At 40.8% G+C, this 20,094-nt stretch overlaps 1 protein-coding gene across 2 annotated transcripts in view; it reads right to left on the reverse strand.

Annotated features, from left to right (window-relative positions):
- Positions 1-20,094, reverse strand: part of RNGTT (RNA guanylyltransferase and 5'-phosphatase) — a 584,571-nt gene that overhangs the window by 31,102 nt on the left and 533,375 nt on the right. For both annotated transcript variants that reach the window (XM_073675692.1, XM_073675691.1), the window contains exon 14: positions 16,663-16,729. In XM_073675692.1, the coding sequence (XP_073531793.1) occupies positions 16,663-16,729 (67 nt within the window). The remainder of the gene's footprint in view (positions 1-16,662; positions 16,730-20,094) is intronic.

Raw genomic sequence — 20,094 nt, forward strand, 5'->3', positions numbered from 1 at the left:
GAAAAGACTAAATATTTACAAAACACATCAACTCCATTATAGGGGTTTTCAGAGAAAAGGTGAAAATGTGATAACTTAACAACTTAAATCACTCAACTGTTAAAATCCCTGACGCTCCAGCACCCAGAGCTTAGTGCCAGCGGCACCAATTATTGCTGATCGACTGGTGTCACATCACTCCCGATCTGATATTGATGACCCATCTTAAAGATAGGCCCTCAGTACAAGTCCTGGACCACTCCTTTACTTGCAGAATAACAAGTTGGCATTTCTTCAGTAATTGCCAGATCACATACAAGTTTTTTTTATCTAAGGGATTAATAAATAAAGTAATGCAACTTTTATGGGACTTAATGAACAATGTTCCTGTCCTGTCACTTGAAACCTACAGAAAAACATGCTCGTTTCCCTCATCCAACACAAGTAAAACTTGATTTTGGTGCACATACCAGTATAATATGTTCAGAATCTGTCCTTATTCTCCTGGCCAGAACCTTGCTATATACTATTTTCAGTGGGCAGTTCACCTTCACTGTCATTCTTATGGCATTATAGGCAGGGCTGTGTAGTCAGAGTCGTGGAGTCTGAGCCCATTTTGGTGGAGTCGGAATAATATGGACCAACTCCGACTCCTAAATTATATAATAAATTGGGTACAGTAGTTCAATGCAGTTTGTGGGGAATATTTTTTTTAAAAGAATTTGGGAAAGTTATGAAATGTCTGTCCTATTCCTGATCTAAGGGTCTAGACTTGTAGCTGAGATGAATCTGTGCTACAGTAAATCTATTACTTAAACATGAGCCATGTATGAGGGAGTCGGAGTCGTGGAGTCGGAGTTGGTGTCATGGAAATTGAGGAGTCGGAGGTTTGGCTTACCAACTCCACAGCCCTGATTATAGGTGCATTATATGTTAATAGTGTTCTAATCTGTCAGGCTGCTGCACTTAAAAAGCCTGGCTGCTGGGAGGAAATGCACTTTATTCCTCCTGGCAGCCTCCGGCTTTCAGTCCTAGAGGCGCAGCCGGAGCGGTGGCTGTAACCACGCCTTGGCACTGACTGACAGCAGGCTCTGTACTGATACACTGCTGAGCTGGCTGTCAGTCAGTGTTGGGGCCTGATTACAGTCGCCGCTCATTATGTGTGGAGCTGTGACTGAAGTCGGGCCTGTATGACAAAGCTGGAGGCTGCCGTGAGGAATATAGTTAATTCTCTCTTGGCAGGAACTTTCCGTACAGCAGCTGGGCAGCTTTGGAATGCTATTAACCTGTAAATTAACCCCATATCTGCAGGTTAATAGTGTTTCAGGAAGTGACAGGTTCCCTTTAAGATAAATACAAGCCCAGATGAACAATGACAAATTGCACTGTGTTGTTATGTATTAACTTTAACTGCTTCCAGACTGCCCAGAGGCTTTAATCATCCAGTAGGTCTGCCTATTACTCTGCATTTACCTTTTAGAATATCACTGTAAGCATCGTGCGAATCCCATCCACTATGGTGGAACTGTAGCATGCTGCATTTTTTGTGCAGCGAATATACATACGCAGCATCAAAAACTCATAGTGGTAACTTAGCCTTAAGCAATATAAAAGGGTTAGAAATCCGCGGTATAAAATCAGCAAAATAAAAATGTATTTAAATGTTGAAATGCCCCAAAGGCCTTTTCATGATTTTATGTGTGTACACAATATGTGAAATAAATGAAAAATAAGTAAAATAAAAAAGCAAGAATAAATTAATCAAATTAAAAAAAAAAAAAAAGCTACATCCAGTTCAAATCACTGTTTCCAGCCCCAATCCCATAGGAAAATAACATATCAGATATATAAGAATAATCTCTAAGGAAATGGGAATACAATTTAAAAAGTAATTTAATGGTCCTGTTGTGAAAAACAAATACTTCTTGTTTAAATCAACATAGATGAAAAACCCAAAAATGTCAGGGTGATAAAACGAGGAAAAAATGGCCTGGCCTTGAACAGATTAACAAAAACTATGTCAAAATGCAGAAGCAGTGTGTGAAAAATTAAGTACATCCCATTAATCAAGAGCAGCAATAACTTGAAGTAATAATTTTTAGCCATTAGTGTCTCATACAGTTCTTGAGGAATTATGGTCGACTCTTCTTTACAACATTGCTTAATTTCATAGAGGTTTGTAGTCATTTGATTAAGCACAGCTCTTTTAACATCCAACCACAGCATTTCAATTGAGCTAACACCTTGTTTCCTTTCTTTTTCAGCTATTCTGATATATATTTGCAGGCATGCTTGAATGCATTGTCCTGTTGTGCAACCCCAGTTTCGACCAAGCTTTAGCTTTTGGATAGATGGCCTCAACTTTTATTCTAAAATATTTTGGTATACAGAGGTCTAAGGGGTAGCGTTTCTCTTTATGGAGAGTGAACACCAGCTCTGGCACGTCAAGGTAAGGAGGCTTATTCGCCATGCAATGCTCCTCCGGGAAATTTTTATTACTTCCAATAGGTGGCGCTAAAGAGTACAAGTCCTCTTTTTCTCTGAAGAGGCAATTTGCATATTAAATTTCCCAGAGGTGCATTGCATGGCGAATAAGCCTCCTTACCTTGACGTGCCAGAGCTGGTGTGTCACTCTCCATAAGGAGAAACGTTACCCCTTAGACCTCAGTCCAGAGCTTCTCACCTAGCCAAATCAGTTCTCATACTTTGCACTGACGAGGGCCAAGAGCCTGAAACACAGTGTCTGCAAATTGAGATTCTGATTTGGCTTTTATTCTAAGTCATATTGCACGACTCGTTAAAGGGTTGATTGTGACTTGTAGGATTGCTACTTCCGATAGGTGGAGCTATAGAGTACAAGTCCTCTCCATCTCTGAAGAGGCAATTTGCATATTGGTATACAGAAGAATTCATGGTGGACTAAATGACTGTAAGGTGCTCAGGTCCTGTGGGTGTAAGGCTAAGAGGCCACAAAGCTGAAATGCTCCGGATTTTATCTGCATCTCCCTGGCAGGAAAAACGCATGAGGCTTTTACATGCGTTTTTCCAGCCAGGTAGAAGCGTTTGTCAAGCGTTTTTGCATGCGGGTTATCAAGCGCTTTTCCAAGAGATTTTAGCATCACTTCGAAAAGTGCTTGACAACTTGGTCACACTATATAAATCCATGCAACCGGCATGGATTTATATAGTGTGACCAAGTTAATAGTTAAAAAAGAATAAAAATGGTAAAAAATTAAAAAAAAACATTATACTCACATTCCGATGGCCCCCGGTCTCCTTCTCCGGTGCCTTGGGGGGCTCGGGGTGGTGTAAAAGGACCTTCCATGACGTCATTTAGTCATGTGACAGGTCACGCGACCGCTGACGTTGGCAGTCGCGTGACCTGTCACATGACTAAATGACGTCATAGAAGGTCCTTTCACACCACTGCGAGCCGCCCAAGGCACCGGCCGCACCATACAGGAGATCGGGGGCCTTCAGAAGGTGAGTATAATGTGTTTTTTTTATTTTAATTCTTTTTTTAACTACAGTTACTATGGTACCCGGGTCTGGAGGAGAGTCTCCTCTTCTCCAGACCCGGGTACCATCCGCGCATTGAATCGCTTAATATCCGCATGTGTACATGTTATCATGCAGATATTATGCGATTCAATGCAAGTCAATGGTGGCGATTACGCCGCGTTTCCGCAAAATTAATGGACATGCTGCGGATTTTTTCGCAATGATAATCCGCAGCAGAAATTTCCGCAGATGTGCATAGCACATGCGGATTATCATTGGGGACCATGGGGCACGTATTACCAAGCGTTTAAGCATTTTCGCTGCGGAAATTGCGCGGCAAAAATGCATAGTGGGCACGCAGCCTAACACAAGCCCAAATCATCACAACTAGGTGAAGCTGGATTTGCCAGATGGCACAACGAAGACCAGTAGAGCTGGATATTAAGGGCAGAGTGTGGATCAGCGGACCTGGAAGTACTAGAAACAGCACAACCAAATATGCCAACTGCACAGTAACAGAAAGGTAGAGTAAGCAATCAGGCACCTTGTTGCAGTAAGCATGGAAGGCTGATCTCCATTTCAGCATAAACAGAATGGTCATAGATTACAAGCATTAAAACAATAGACAGAGAAAAATAGAACTGAAATTTTTCACTTAGAGGGGTTCTAGCCTAGCAATTTATTGTCTATCCTGTTGAAAGGTGTAAACTTGATTTTGTGGGAAAATCGCTTGAAAGCCAGCTTCAGATGGTCATATTTCACTACACAAAAAAATAAATAAATAGGACCTGCACACCTTTAGTATTAAATTAATGCACTGGTGCACAAATACGGTATTTGGCCAATATACTAAGATATACAGTGAAGGAAATCATTATTTGATCCCTTGCTGTTTTTGTAAGTTTGCCCACTGACAAAGACATGAGCAGTCTATAATTTTAAGGATAGGTTAATTTTAACATTGAGAGATAGAATATCCAAAAAAAAAATCAAGAAAATCACAATGTATAAATTAGATACATTTATTTGCATTTTGCAGTGAGAACTAAGTATTTGATCCCCTACAAACCATTATGAGTTCTGGCTCCTACAGACCAGTTAGATGCTCCTAATCAACACGTTACCAGCATTAAAGACAGCGGTCTTACATAGTCACCTGTATAAAAGACTCCTGTCCACAGACTCAATCAGTCAGACTCTAACCTCTATAACATGGGCAAGACCAAAGAGTATTCTAAGGATGTCAGGGACAAGATCATAGACCTGCACAAAGCTAGAATGGGCTACAAAACAATAAGTAAGACGCTGGGTGAGAAGGAGACAACTGTTGGTGAAATAGTAAGAAAATGGAAAAAATACAAAATGACTGACAATCAACATCAATCTGGGTCACCATGCAAAATCTCACCTCGTGGGGTATCCTTGATCATGAGGAAGGTGAGAGATCAGCCTAAAACTACACAGGGGTAACTTGTTAATGATCTCAAGGCAGCTGGGACCACAGTCACCAAGAAAACCATTGGTAACACATTACGCCTTAAAGGTTTAAAATCCTGCAGTGCCCACAAGGTCCCCCTGCTCAAGAAGGCACATGTGCAAGGCCCCTCTGAAGTTTGCCAGCGAACACCTGGATGATTCTGTGGGTTATTGGGAGAAGGTGCTGTGGTCAGATGAGACAAAAATTGAGCTCTTTGGCATTAACTCAACTCGTCGTGTTTGGAGGAAGAGAAATGCTGCCTATGACCCAAAGAACACAGTCCCCACAGTCAAGCATGGAGGTGGAAACATTATGTTTTGAGGATGTTTCTCTGCTAAGGGCACAGGATTACTTCACAGCAACAATGGGAGAATGGATGGAGCCATGTACCGTAAAATCCTGAGTGACAACCTCCTTCCCTCCAACAGGCCATTAAAAATTGGTTGTGGCTGGGTCTTCCAGCAAGACAAGGATCCAAAACATAAATCCAAGGCAACAAAGGAGTGTCTCAAAAAGAAGCACATTAAGGTCATGGAGTGGCCTAGCCAGTCTCCAAACCTTAATCCCATAGAAAACTCATGGAGGGAGTTGAAGCTCTGAGTTGCAAGCGACAGCCTCAAAATCTTAATGATTTAGAGATGATCTGCAAAGAGGAGTGGACCAAAATTCCTCCCATGTGTGCAAACCTTATCATCACCTACATAAAACGTATGAATGCTGTGTTTGTCAACAAGGGTTTTGCCACAAAGTATGAAGTGTTGTTTGCCAGAGGAATCAAATACTTATTTCTCATTGCAAAATGCAAATAAATCTAATTTATACAATGTGATTTTCTTGATTTTTTTTTTATATTCTATCTCTCAATGTTAAAATTAACCTACCCTTAAAATTATAGACTGTTCATGTCTTTGTCAGTGGGCAAACTTACAAAAACAGCAAGGGATCAAATTATTTTTTCCCCCACTGTATATACACGATGCATCAGCACACTGCGATTCATCAATACATGAACTTCATTATTGCTGCAAATGTTAAAAATGTAAAATACTTAGTTAGTGTTTTTTGATCCAAGAGCACAAAAGCCATCCAACCACGCCAAGGTGACCTTTTATTATGGATGGTCCCTAAACACTAAATGTTTTACCTCTCTATGTGCCAAAACAGCCTCATGTGAATGGGGAGTGAAAAGGAAACCAGGCATAGCTTGCAATTAAAACCTTATGTGTGAATGGTGGGTAGATAAGGGTGCTTCCCCCCACCCCTCCCAATACGTACTACACAAAAAAGAAAAAATAGGACCAGCACACCTTTAGTACTGAATTAAAGCACAGATGCACAAATACGTTTTATTTCACTGTCTGTGTATGGACTACAATACGTGGACTAACTACGCATCCCTGGACCCAAACGTACAGTCTCATAGGTATATACAAGTCCTTAGGGTAAGTTCAGACACAGCAGATTTGTTATACAAATTTGTGTGATTGTCCTATTTATTCTGAATGAGACTGGCAGATTCATGCACATGCTACAGATACTATCCTGTTCGGAAGCACTGAAAGTAGTATTGATTAGTGGCACAAGTTGCAGAATCTGCAGCATGTGAACAAGCCTGAAATATAGAAATAAGGATACAGAAGGGAAAACATGGAAATAAATTCTGTAAAATATACTAATTGAATTGATTTGCTCCATTAATGTGGTACAGCTCCCTTATTGATTCCTTCAATTTCCTGTTTCCAAAACAATGTGATGGTGTGACATCACCACTTGACAGCACCATGAATCCATCAATGACAAAATGTCACCACATCAGGTGCATATTGGCTGCTACATTCAGGCGATATGTCATATACCATACGTCATCACTTCTCCAATAATGCAAACAGGACTGGAAACTATGCTGTAGAACAGAGCAATATCAATAATTAGGGGATATATGATGTGCATTATTTTTACATTTCATACCCCAATTTTAAGCTCTATTCCAGCCTAAATAACTATACAAACACTAGTGATTTTACACCACTGTTTAGAGCCTCTCTGATTCCAACTCCTATACAATATCACAATATAAAGCAGGACACATTGCCTTGGGATGTTTCTCTAGCCATAAAGTGACTGAATAAAAAGGCAGCTGACATTCTGAAAAAGCTCCAAATTCACAAAGTCACAAGATATTGCTATAATGATAGAAATGTGGATTAATCATTAAAAGTTACTCCCTAAAGAGATATAGCAGCTGTTGTAAAGGGAAAACATAAGGTTCAGTTAGGAGGCAGATGACCTGGTGTAATCAAGTGCAGAATCTAGTACAAAGTGACTTCAAGGTTAGAATAATGGTTAGACACTATGCCTGCAGTGTATGCATGTATATGTCATATAACAGGACAAATAGCTATTAGAAAGAAATATACTGAATAATGTAGACTCTGTCACTATACATCAAGATATACTTTAACTAGCTATTGAGCCTGTTCTATGCCCGGGTGGCGAGCATTTTTATTGGTATATAGTCTCCCATCCTGGTATTTGTGCTCCCCAATCCTGCTATTTGCTGCCCTCATCCCTATCCTGGTATGCATGGCACCCCTCACCCCCAATCCTGGTATGCATGCCACCCCTCTCCCTCAATCCTGGTACACATGGCACTCCTCACCCCTATCCTAGTATGCATGGCACGCCTCATCCCTATCCTGGTATGCATGGCACCCCTTACCTCCAATCCTGGTATGTATGGCACCCCTCACCCCCAATCCTGTAAGCATGGCACCCCTCACTCCCAATCCTGGTATGCATGGCACCTCTCACCACTAATCCTGGTATGCATGGCACGCCTCATCCCTATCCTGGTATCATGGCACGCCTCATCCCTATCCTGGTATGCATGGCACGCCTCATCCCTATCCTGGTATGCATGGCACGCCTCATCCCTATCCTGGTATGCATGGCACCCCTCATCCCCAATCCTGTATGCATGGTACCCCTCACCCCCAATCCTGGTATGCATGGCACACCTCATCACTATCCTGGTATCTATGGCACCCCTCACCACCAATCCTGTAAGCATGGCACCCCTCACTCCCAATCCTGGTATGCATGGCACCTCTCACCACTAATCCTGGTATGCATGGCACGCATCATCCCTATCCTGGTATCATAGTAACATAGTTTTTAAGGCTGAAGGAAGACTAAGTCCATCTAGTTCAACCCATAGCCTAACATGTTGATCCAGAGGAAGGCAAAAAAAAACCATGTGGCAAACACTAAGCTCCACATTGGGGAAAAAAAATCCTTCTCGACTCCATACGACAATCAGACTAGCTCCCTGGATCAACGCCCTATCAAGGAATCTAGTATTTATAACCTGTAATATTATACTTTTCAAGAAAGGCATCCATGCCCTTCTTAAATTCTAGTAGTGAATCACTCATTACAACATCATGCGGCAGAGAGTTCAATAGTCTCACTGCTCTTACAGTAAAGAATCCCCGTCTGTGATTATGATTAAACCTTCTTTCGTCCAGACGTAGAAGATGCCCCCTTGTCCCCGTCTCAGGCCTCAGAGTAAAAAGATCAGCAGAAAGGTCTTTGTACTGTCCCCTCATATACTTGTACATAGTAATAAGGTCACCCCTAAGCCTTCTTTTTTCCACAGTAAATAACCCCAAGTGTAATAACCTGTCTTGGTATTGCAGACCCCCCAGTCCTCTAATAACCTTGGTCGCTCTTCTCTGCACCCGCTCTAGTTCAGCTATGTCTTTCTTATACACCGGAGACCAGAACTGTACACAGTATTCTAAGTGTGGTCGCACTAATGACTTGTATAGAGGTAAAATTATGTTCTCCTCATGAGCATCTATGCCTCTTTTAATGCATCCCATTATTTTATTTGCCTTTGCAGCAGCTGCTAGACACTGGCCACTAAACGTGAGCTTGTCGTCCACCAATACACCAAGGTCTTTTTCAGTTACAGTTTTGCCCAGTGTTTTACAATTAAGCATATAATTATACATTTTATTTCCTCTGCCCAAGTGCATTACCTTACATTTATCCCCATTAAAGCTCATTTGCCATTTATCAGCCCAAGCTTCTAGTTTACATAGATCCTCCTGTAATATAAAATTGTCCTCCTCTGTATTGATTACCCTGCAGAGTTTAGTGTCATCTGCAAATATTGAAATATTACTCTGTATGCCCCCTACAAGGTCATTAATAAATATGTTAAAAAGAAGGGGGCCCAATACTGACCCCTGTGGTACCCCACTGTTAACTGAGACCCAGTCTGAGTGTTTTCCATTAATAACCACCTTTGTTTCCTATCACTGAGCCAATTCTTAACCCACATACATATATTTTCCCCTATCCCCATTGTTCTCATTTTATGTATCAAACTTTTGTGTGGAACCGTATCAAAAGCTTTTGAAAAGTCCATATACACAACATCCACTGCATTTCCTTGGTCCAGTCCAGAACTTGCCTCCTCATAAAAACTGATCAGATTAGTTTGACAGGAACGGTCCCTCGTAAACCCATGTTGATATTGGGTCATGAGGTTATTCTTCTTCAGATACTCTAGTATAGCATCTCTTAGGAAACCCTCCAGGATTTTACCCACAGTAGAGGTTAAGCTTACCGGCCTATAATTTCCAAGTTCAGTTTTTGTCCCCTTTTTGAATATTGGCACCACATTTGCTATACGCCAGTCCTGTGGTACAGACCCTGTTATTATGGAATCTTTAAAGATTAAAAATAATGGTCTATCTATGACGTTACTTAATTCCTGCAGTACTCGCGGGTGTATCCCATCCGGGCCCGGGGATTTGTCAACTTTAGTGATTTTTAGACGCCGCCGTACTTCCTGCTGGGTTAAGCAAGTGACATTTAATGGAGAATTTCTGTTATCACTAATCATGTTTTCTTTCATGCGATTTTCTTGTGTAAATACGGTTGAAAAAAAATCATTTAGCATATTGCCTTTTTCCTCATCCTCATCCACCATTTCACCCAGACTATTTTTAAGGGGGCCAACACTATCATTTTTTAGTTTTTTACTATTTATGTAGTTAAAGAATATTTTGGGGTTATTTTTACCTTCTCTGGCAATGATTCTCTCTGCCTCAATCTTTGCTGCCTTGATTTGTTTTTTACATAATTTATTTAATTTTCTATATTTATTTAATGCCTCATCACTACCTACTTGCTTTAGTTCTCTAAATGCTTTCTTTTTGTCACTTATTGCGCCCCTTACAGCTCTATTTAGCCATAGTGGTTTCCTCCTATTTCTACCATGTTTATTCCCAAAGGATATATATTGTGCACAGGTACTATTCAGGATGTTAATAAATGTGTCCCATTTGCTTTGTGTAGCTTTATGTCTCAGGATATCGTCCCAGTTTATTGCACTAAGATCATCTCTCAACCGTTGGAAATTAGCCTTCCTGAAGTTTAGTGTCCTTGTAACCCTTCTACTACACATGTTATTAAAGGTTACATGAAAACGTATTATTTTGTGATCACTATTACCCAAGTGACCCCCAACTCGTATATGTGATATGCGGTCTGGCCTATTGGTTAATATTAGGTCTAGCAGTGCCCCCCATCTTGTTGGGTCCTGAACCAGTTGTGAAAGGTAATTGTCTCTCATAGTTGTCAAAAACCTATTACCTTTGCTTGAACTACATGTTTCTGTCCCCCAATGTATTTCAGGGTAGTTGAAGTCTCCCATAATAATGACTTCTCCTTGAGTCGCTGCTTCATCTATTTGCTTTACGAGGATATTCTCCGCTACTTCCATTATTTTTGGAGACTTATAACAAACCCCTATCAGTAATTTATTATTTTTTCCCCCTCCCCTTATCTCCACCCACAGGGACTCTACATTTTCATTAGATTCCCATATATCCTCCCGCAAGACAGGTTTTAAGGATGATTTTACATAAAAACACACATCCCTATCCTGGTATGCATGGCACGCCTCATCCCTATCCTGGTATGCATGGCACCCCTTATCCCCAATCCTGTATGCATGGTACCCCTCACCCCCAATCCTGGTATGCATGGCACCCCTCACCTCCAATCCTGGTATGTATGGCACCCCTCACCCCCAATCCTGTAAGCATGGCACCCCTCACTCCCAATCCTGGTATGCATGCACGCCTCATCCCTATCCTGGTATGCATAGCACGCCTCATCTCCAATCCTGGTATGCATGGCACCCCTCATCCCCAATCTTGGCATGCATGGCACCCCTCATCCCCAATCCTGGCATGCATGGTGCCCCTCATCCCCAATCCTGGCATGCATGGCTCCCTCATCCTGGTATGCATGGTACCCCTCATCTCTATCCTGGTATACATGGTACCTCTCATCCCTATCCTGGTATGCATGGCCCCTCATCCGAATCCTGGTATGCATAGCCCCCACCCAGATCCCTATCCTGGTATGCATGGTACACCTCATCCCCCAATCCTGGTATGCATGGTACCCCTCATCCCTCAATCCTGGTATGCATGGTACCCCTCACCCCTCAATCCTGGTATGCATGGCACCCCTCACCCCTCAATCCTGGTATGCATGGCACACCTCATCCCCCAATCCTGGTATGTATGGCACCCCTCATCCCCCAATCCTGGTATGCATGGCACTCCTCATCCCCCAATCCTGGTATGCATGGCACCGCTCATCCCCCAATCCTGGTATGCATGGCACCCCTCATCCCCCAATACAGGTATGCATGGCACCCCTCATCCCCCAGTCCTGGTATGCATGGCACCCCTCATCCCCCAATCCTGGTATGCATGGTACCCCTCATCCCCCAATCCTGCTATGCATGGTACCCCTCATCTCTATCCTGGTATACATGGTACCCCTCATCCCTATCTTGGTATGCATGGCCACTCATCCGAATCCTGGCATGCATGGCCCCCCCAGATCCCTATCCTGGTATGCATGGTACCCCTCATCCCCCAATCCTGGTATGCATGGTACCCCTCACCCCTCAATCCTGGTATGCATGGTACCCCTCACCCCTGAATCCTGGTATGCATGGTACCCCTCACCCCCCAATCCTGGTATGTGTGGCCCCCTCATCCCACAATCCTGGTATGTATGGTACACTATCCCCCAATCCTGGTATGTGCGGCCCCCTCATCCCCCAATTCTGGTATGTGGGGCCCTCTCACCCCCCAATCCTGGTATATGTGGCCCCCTCATCCCCAAATCCTGGTATGTGTGGCCCCCTCACCCCCTAATCCTGGTATGCATGGTATCCTCTGCACACATACAAAAAAACCCATATACAAATAAACACTTATACTCACTTTTCTTCCCTGTACTGCAGAACAGTAGGCAGAAGGACGTGATAACGTCATCACACTAGGATTCTGGCGTCCTGTGCGTGACTCGGCACGATGATATCCCCGCCTCGGTCCACCCGCTCTCTGCCAGTGAACTCACTGAGTTTAGGTGAGTATATGTTTATTTTAATATTGTGTGAGGGCCCTCATACAGTGCAGGGGCTACTAAGGCAGTTGTCATATAGAGTAGGGGGTTACAAAGGAGACCCTTATGCAGAGTGGGAGCTAATAAGGGGGCTACCATACAGTGTTGGGGCTACTGTAGGGGCATCATACATTTTGGAGGGCATTATATTGTGTATAAGGGAGCTGTGGGGACATCATACTATATAGAAGGGATCGGTGAAGACACACTGTATAGGATAGTTGTGGGGGCTTTATACTGTGTATTGAGAGCTGTGATGACATATATATCATAATGTGTACAGGGGAACTGTGATAATACTGTGTATAGGGGAGCTGTGCAGGGGGAACTCAAGGGACATTATTAAATGTTAAATAGGCACTAATTGTTATAGGGGCACTCAGGGTATTGTGATCGTCAAAGGGGTACACAAAGGGCATTGCTACTTTCAAGGGGACAAAATTTGGTCATTGATTTCTAGGGCACTTTCACAAGGCATTAATATTTTCTACAGGGCAGTTCTGCCACCTAGAGCACACAAAGGAGGCATTTTACTTTGTAAGAGGCACAGTGGTGGGCATTACTATGTAGGGCACTAAGAGGAGCCCTGTTTTTTGGGATACATATGTGAGCAACAGCTCAGCAGTAAGATGACATCAAGATGATGAGTTTGTGCAAATTGGGAATAGATGGATACGGTGCTGGAAATGTGAGAAGTCAAATGTGTCTTTGTTATAAACTCTGCAGATGAGTCCTGGCTGGAAGAATTAATTATGTTGGTCTGGGTCAGATGTAAGAGAAAGGAAAAGTGAACGCCTTCACCAGAAAGAACGTCAGCTGTAAGTCACCATCTATAACTGTACCGTAATCTCTTACATTTTCTGCAGAACTGGTATCTACCACTACATGCTCACCATATGGTGGTAATATCAGTATTGGTCTTTCTATAAAGATTTATTTTCAATAACAGCAAGGTCATCTGCTAAGGTTTCTTTATACCCACAATTTGGGTGCGCCACTGTAGCTGAAAACATGCTCTAGTTACCTGGTTAGGGGCCAACTTAGAAGTTTAATTTCCCCTGAGCTGAACCCCTAACTACACCTCTGATTCTAAAAAAAACTCTTGTAAAAATGTAATTTAAAAGGATTGGCTTATAAAAGCTTTCACAAATGTGTAGTAAAGATTATAGAATAATATCAAGTAAAAGGATTTGTCCTTTCCATTGTTACTAGATCTACAATGTGCTGATTTGTAAAGATCCGTCCCCTTGTTTAGTTCAGTCTTCTGAGCATAATGGTGATCCTGGGCTGAACACTGCTGATTACATAGGGGCATGTGACAGACACAGCAGCAGGGCCTATAGGAGCTGTACACATGGGGAAACATGCGCATGCACAGTGCTGTGCACAGTGTTTTTCATTTGAGGCTGCTGATAGGATGTCTTGGGTCCCCTCCATTACCGCCATATTTAAGGTCAGAGTGCTTTGCAGTTTTGTCTGAGGCTTCAGGAAAGCAGGAGTCAGTGCTTTACAAAGGAATACATTGTCACTCACTTCCTAGGCACAATATATGGGTAAGTGCTTTATAATCACCACATTTGGGAACATGGTCAGTAAAAAAAAAGTTGGAAAGTAAAAACGAATACAGAAAAAAGAAGACCAACTGGAAGCAGGTAAATTACTTTCAATGCAAATGAGCTTCTATTAAGTGAAAAAGTTCACTGCATGTTTTACAGTACATGTAGTACAGGTATGGGGCAGCACAGTATTAATAGCACATATAGAGAGCAGCACAGCACATGTAGTACAGGTATGGAGCAAAACAGTACATGTAGTACTGGTAGGAAGCAGTACAGTACAACTAGCACAAGTAGAGCGTAGCACAGTAAATGAGGCATAGACCAAAAAAAAATCAGTAAAGTGCATATAGTATAGGCAGCAAACAGTACAATACACATAGTAAAGGTAAGTGGTACAGTATATACAGCATAGGAAGACAGCAGCAGAGCACACTTTATCACAATAACAGACACCCAATAAGTGAAGTATCCAAGGGGTAATGTTTCTCCTTGCGGAGAGTGACACGTTAAGCATGTCTAGGTGAGGAGACTTTTAAGACGCAATGCTCCTCTGAGAAATATGCAAATTGTCTCTTTAGAGAGGAAGAGGACTAGAACTCTAGTACCACCTATAGGAAGTAGCAAACCTAAAAGTCAATATCGACTCTCTAACGAGCCTTGCCACATGACTTCGAATAATAGCCCTAAGTCATGTGACATGGCTCGTTAGAGAGTATAAATATTGACTTTTAAGATTCCTACTTCCTGTAGGTGGCACTAGAGTTCTAGTTCTCTTCCTCTCTGAAGAGACAATCCCCAATAAGAGAACGTACTTTGGAAAGATAGCGCTCACTGATTGGTTTAAACTGCCCACAAAGTAAAATGCACACAATGATTGTCAGGATCCTCCAATCAATCTCAACTGACACGAAGCATCAAAGGAGCTACCAAATATGAGGGTTGATTGGCAAAATGTTACCAATGGTGCCTGAGATATGACACACGTCAGCAGAAAGACAGTTTGAATGCACTTGCACAAGTGTCAAACGCACAAGCATTAAAAAGGTACTCATTTTGACAAGGCAGGATTTAACATGTGCCACGTGGATCATGGGTTAAAACTTTTTTCAATCGTTTATACTGGATACAACCATGGCTTTTCTATGACATACAGTACTATACAAAAGCTTTAGGCAGGTGTGGAAAAAATGCTGCAAAGTAAGAAAGCATTAAAAAACAGAAACGTTAATAGTTTATTTTTTTAATTAACAAAATGTAAAGTGATTGAACGAAAGAGAAATCTAAAATAAAATCAATACTTGGTGTAACCACACGTTGCCTTAAAAACAGAATCAATTCTCTTAGGTACATGCACACAGTTTTTGAAAGAACTCGGCAGGGAGGTTCTTCATAACATCTTAGAGAATGAACCACAGATCTTCTGTGGATGTAGGCTTTCACAGATCCTTCTGTCTCTTCATGTAATCGCAGACAGGCTGGATGATGAGGAGATCAGGGCTCTTTGGAAGCCATATCATCACTTCCAGGATTACTTGTTCTTCTTTATGCTGAATATAGTTTTTAATTATACTGGCTATTTTGGGGGCCACTGTCACTGTAATAAATACATTTGGAGACAAATCAGATGCCTCCTTGATGGTATTGCATTATGGATAAATATCGGCCTTTATTGCTTCAATGTTGCCAGCAGACACTCATTATGGTACCGCTGTCTAGACCTTTGGTGAATGAACTGCCTTCTGATACAGCCAAATAGTTCAAAGTTTGACTCATCAGTCTACAGCACCTGCTGCTGTTTTTTCTGCGCCCCAGTTCCGGCGTTTTCATTCATAGTTGAGTTGCTTGGCCTTGTTTCAATGTCAAAGGTATGGCTTTTTGGCCATAATTCTTCCATGAAGAACATTTCTCCGAACATTAGATTGGTGCCGCCGAGTCCCACTGGTTGCTGCCAGTTCTGAGTTGAAGGCATTGCTGGACATTTTCTAATTTCTAAGGAAGCATAATGTGTCTTTCATTTGCTGCACTAAGTTCCTTGGACATCTATGGTTCTGAAGGTTGCCTATTTCTTGGTGCTTCTTCAAAAAAGCTTACACTGCAAAATTTGAAATCCCAGTATCCTTTAATCTTGGCCTGAGAGATATCTTGCTGATGCAGAATGACTGCCTTGTGTCTTGTTGCTTTGTTTTGTCTTGCCATGGTGTATAACTTGGGACATGAAAGTATCTCCACATCCTCAACTTTGTAGCAGTTTGGCTGTTCCTCAACCAATTTAAGCCTCTTACACAGCTGTTTCTATGTCAGTTAATGACTGTTTTAACCTAAATATGAAAGCGATAATCATTATAACCTCTTGGTATAATTAGTTACTCATACACTTGTCCATAATTACACAAAATCCCCTGACTTTGTGCAAGTATCCCTAAAATAGCTGATGCAGCTTTGAACAAAGGGTGGTCACACCAAATATTGATTTGATTTAGATTTCTCTTCTGTATATTCAATTTGCATTACATTAATTGATAAAAATAAACTATTAACACTTCTATTTTTAAAAGCATTCTTAACTGCCCAAAACTTTTGCAAAGCACTATATATCAATAAAATATTGAACTTTAAAAAGGTGGTCACTAAAAAACAATATACCTTTATCTGGGAAAATGGACGTTCGTAGTTTCCAACATAGAGCAATCCAACATTCTGAGTTAGAAGCCTAGAGGAGAAAATAAAGGACATTCAAAATAATTTCTTGCATCTTCAAATAATACTTGGCACTATAAAAAAAAAATCTAATTACATACAGTAAGAATTATAGAATGCTTTCAAGCTAGCTTGGTAGACTTTAATATTTATTGTATAATCTGCACAACTAATATAGCAGGCAGCTGGTAAAGAAAACAATCAAGAAACTGTCTGCTTTTTATTCTGCATCAACAATTTACACTATAACCATCCAAAACTTATAGCAATAGAAAAATCCCCCCAGTGCTTATACAGAGGAAAGCACAAAAATACCTACGAAAAAAGAGCAAAGTCAAATAGAGGGGAAGGTAGAGCGGAGTTTTGTGGCTACTAATTCCAGCCAGAAGGTACTTGATTCAGATGGCTAGAGAGTACATATGGCTACACTTACGGGTAGATTGGAATAGCAATTACTGTTGATACACCAACAGCTAAATCAGAACATTGTTCCCGTGCCTGATACGCAGTGCTATGTATTAGGACGCGTTGCCACACAATCTACAAACAACTGCTCGTGTTATTCATCATCAATTCAATGAAATGCCATTTTGTCTGGCTCGTCGGTGGAGAGATGAATTACGAGGCTTTTCTACAAATGCACTGCAATAAGGTATCTAAAAACTCCTGTAATTAGTCTGGCAGGTCAACTTTCTGGCATCAATATATAAGCTTAACATTTAATCCTTTTCCTACTAGGTTTTTTTTTATAAGAAGAAACAGTTTAAATGTATACCCTTGGAGCCAAATAGTAGATTGTGAAGCACTGGTAGACCTCAGAGTAAAAGCCGGAACATATTGTGGTAAGATCACAAAGCAGAAATGACAAACTGCCTTCTCATAAATTGCATTTCAGTCTGCCTGTCCCAGCCTAGTGAAAGATTCCCTAGTCAATCATACAGGAACTCTTAAAGGGAATCTGTCAGCAGGCTTTGCTGCCTCATCTTACAGCAGCAAAATACAGGTAAAGAGAAGCTGAATCCTACGATGTATTAGTTAGATTACTGGGTGCAGCCGTTCTCACATAATCAGAGCTTTTAGGTTTAGAATGAAGCAGAGCTGAGAAAGCTAGCCCCGCCCACATCAGACTCTCTGTGTACAAAGTCCATACACAGTGAGATGCTTATCACAGGGGGAGGGGGCGGTGCTGGAATAGTCCGGCAGTGTTAATCTCTTAGTGATAAATCCTTCATAGTAAACAACAGCATGCACTTTAACAAGGGACACATCCTTGAATTCTGTGTTTCAGCCTCTTTCTCCTTCAGCCCTCAGATTACATATCAAAAACCTGCTGACAGATTCCCTTTAAAGGGGACAATTGGGACAATATTGAACAATCATTACTTAAAATGTTCCAGATAAAATTAAGTAAAAAAAGCAAACATACATACCAACCTCATGGGACCAGCGCCAGTCTAGCTTTGTCTCGAGCAGTAACATAACACTGTTATGTCATCGTAACCACTGTAGCGCATCAGCAGCCTCCGATGGGCTGCAGCCTTCACATTTCAACCAGACAGAACTGTGAAGGCTGCAGCCCATCAGCGGCTGCTTTTATGCTACACTGTTCGCTGGAACATCATTGATGTGGGAGGTTAGTATAAAGTTTTTATTTTACTCTGGGGACTCTATTTAAGGAGGGGTTATCCATGAAATGGACAATCCCTTTAAGGTTACAATTCAATTGTATTATAAGTTGGAACGTCAACACTGAAGACATAACCAAGGGATCACTAAAGACAACCAAAGACTGCCTCCAGACGAAAATACTTTACTACTGTCAGAGTGACAACCGGTAGGTATAACATACAACTTTCTTTACTCTGTTTACATCTATTGTAGTTGGGACAAGTCAAGCATATTTTCTTTTCTTAAAGGGAAATTATAATCAGGAAATTAACTATTTAAATCAGGTTTTTGTGTTATTTGGAACTTCTTTTGGGGGAAGAGGGTAATTATTTTTTTTACATATCACAATATGAACTAAAAATGTGTATTGCCACACTGAACAATGGATTTTTTTTTCTTTAAGTACCTAATACATGTGTGCAAAGGTCTTTAAAAATCGCCTATTGTGAATGGTGTATCCTTTTATATCCGCCGTGTACAGATGTGTTACCTGTCATGGTAATTCTGTCTCTGATAAGGAGCTTTGCTGAAAACTGTCCTGAAAGGACAGGAAGTACGAGTCTAAAAAAGCTCCAGATGCCAGTATGTTGCAAGATTATTAATTTTGTTTTGATTAAAAATTGTAATATAAAAAAATGAAAAAATGATAAAAAATAAATAAATATAAATAACACAATAATCAAATGTAAACAGATCATTTTCTGATGATTGCTTCCCTTTAAATAGGATTTTAAATTTTTATTATTGGCTTTGTACCAGTTTTCTGCATAATAAAATTACTAATTTTGTTGTAGGATTTGTGACATTTTCCTTTGAAAATTGGCTACAAAAATGAGCATGCTTACACAGGAGTGCAGGGATCACCACTGATCAAACTGATTAACAATAGACCTCTTATTAAATTAGTAACATCTTCTAGAGTTTAGATGAGTTTAAAGTGTGTCATGCTACCATAATAATGGGCAGCATGAATCAGACACTGGCTTCATTATTGCAGCTGCTTATGATCTTTAAGGAAAAAAGGAATTTAAGACAGGGAAGATAAGTAACCGTAACAAAATATAACTTTCATTATTATTTGTCTAAAATTTTGCCATCATATAAAAAGTAATTGTCAAAAAAGTCAATCAAGTCATACAATTATTTTAACGATACATTGACAAAAAGGTCCAATCTATCAAGTTGTATAATTATTGTAACCATACGTTAAACACCGAAAAGACAAAAAAGTTAGAACAGATTTTTGGGGGGCGATGCACTCCCTATAAAGAATGCAAAAAAAGAGATTAAAGTATAGTATGTATCCCAAAATTATATAAATAAAAATGAAAGCTTGCACACAAAAACAAACCCTCATACAACTCCATCAATGTAAAAATAAAAAAAATACTGGCCCAGAAAATGGCAACAATTTTTTTTTTTACCACTACAATATATAAAAAACACCTTATAAATGTATTGGCATACTCGAACTGGCCTGAGGAATCATACTGTCAGGTGATTTTTATCACACAATAAATGCTGTAAAAACAAAACTCAAATTACAGTCGCAGAATGGCATTGTTGCCACCATTGTACCACACTTGGAATTTCTTTCTTGTTTTTCAGTACATTACATAGTAAACTGAATGGTGTCAGTCAAAGCTACAACTTATCCTTCAAAAAACAAGCTCTCAGACGACTACCGGTATGTTGATTGACAAATAAAAA

The sequence above is a fragment of the Phyllobates terribilis genome, unplaced genomic scaffold (assembly GCF_046119375.1).
Source record: "Phyllobates terribilis strain yellow unplaced genomic scaffold, ASM4611937v1 Scaffold_3__8_contigs__length_932513732, whole genome shotgun sequence".
In the NCBI taxonomy this organism is placed as follows: domain Eukaryota; kingdom Metazoa; phylum Chordata; class Amphibia; order Anura; family Dendrobatidae; genus Phyllobates; species Phyllobates terribilis.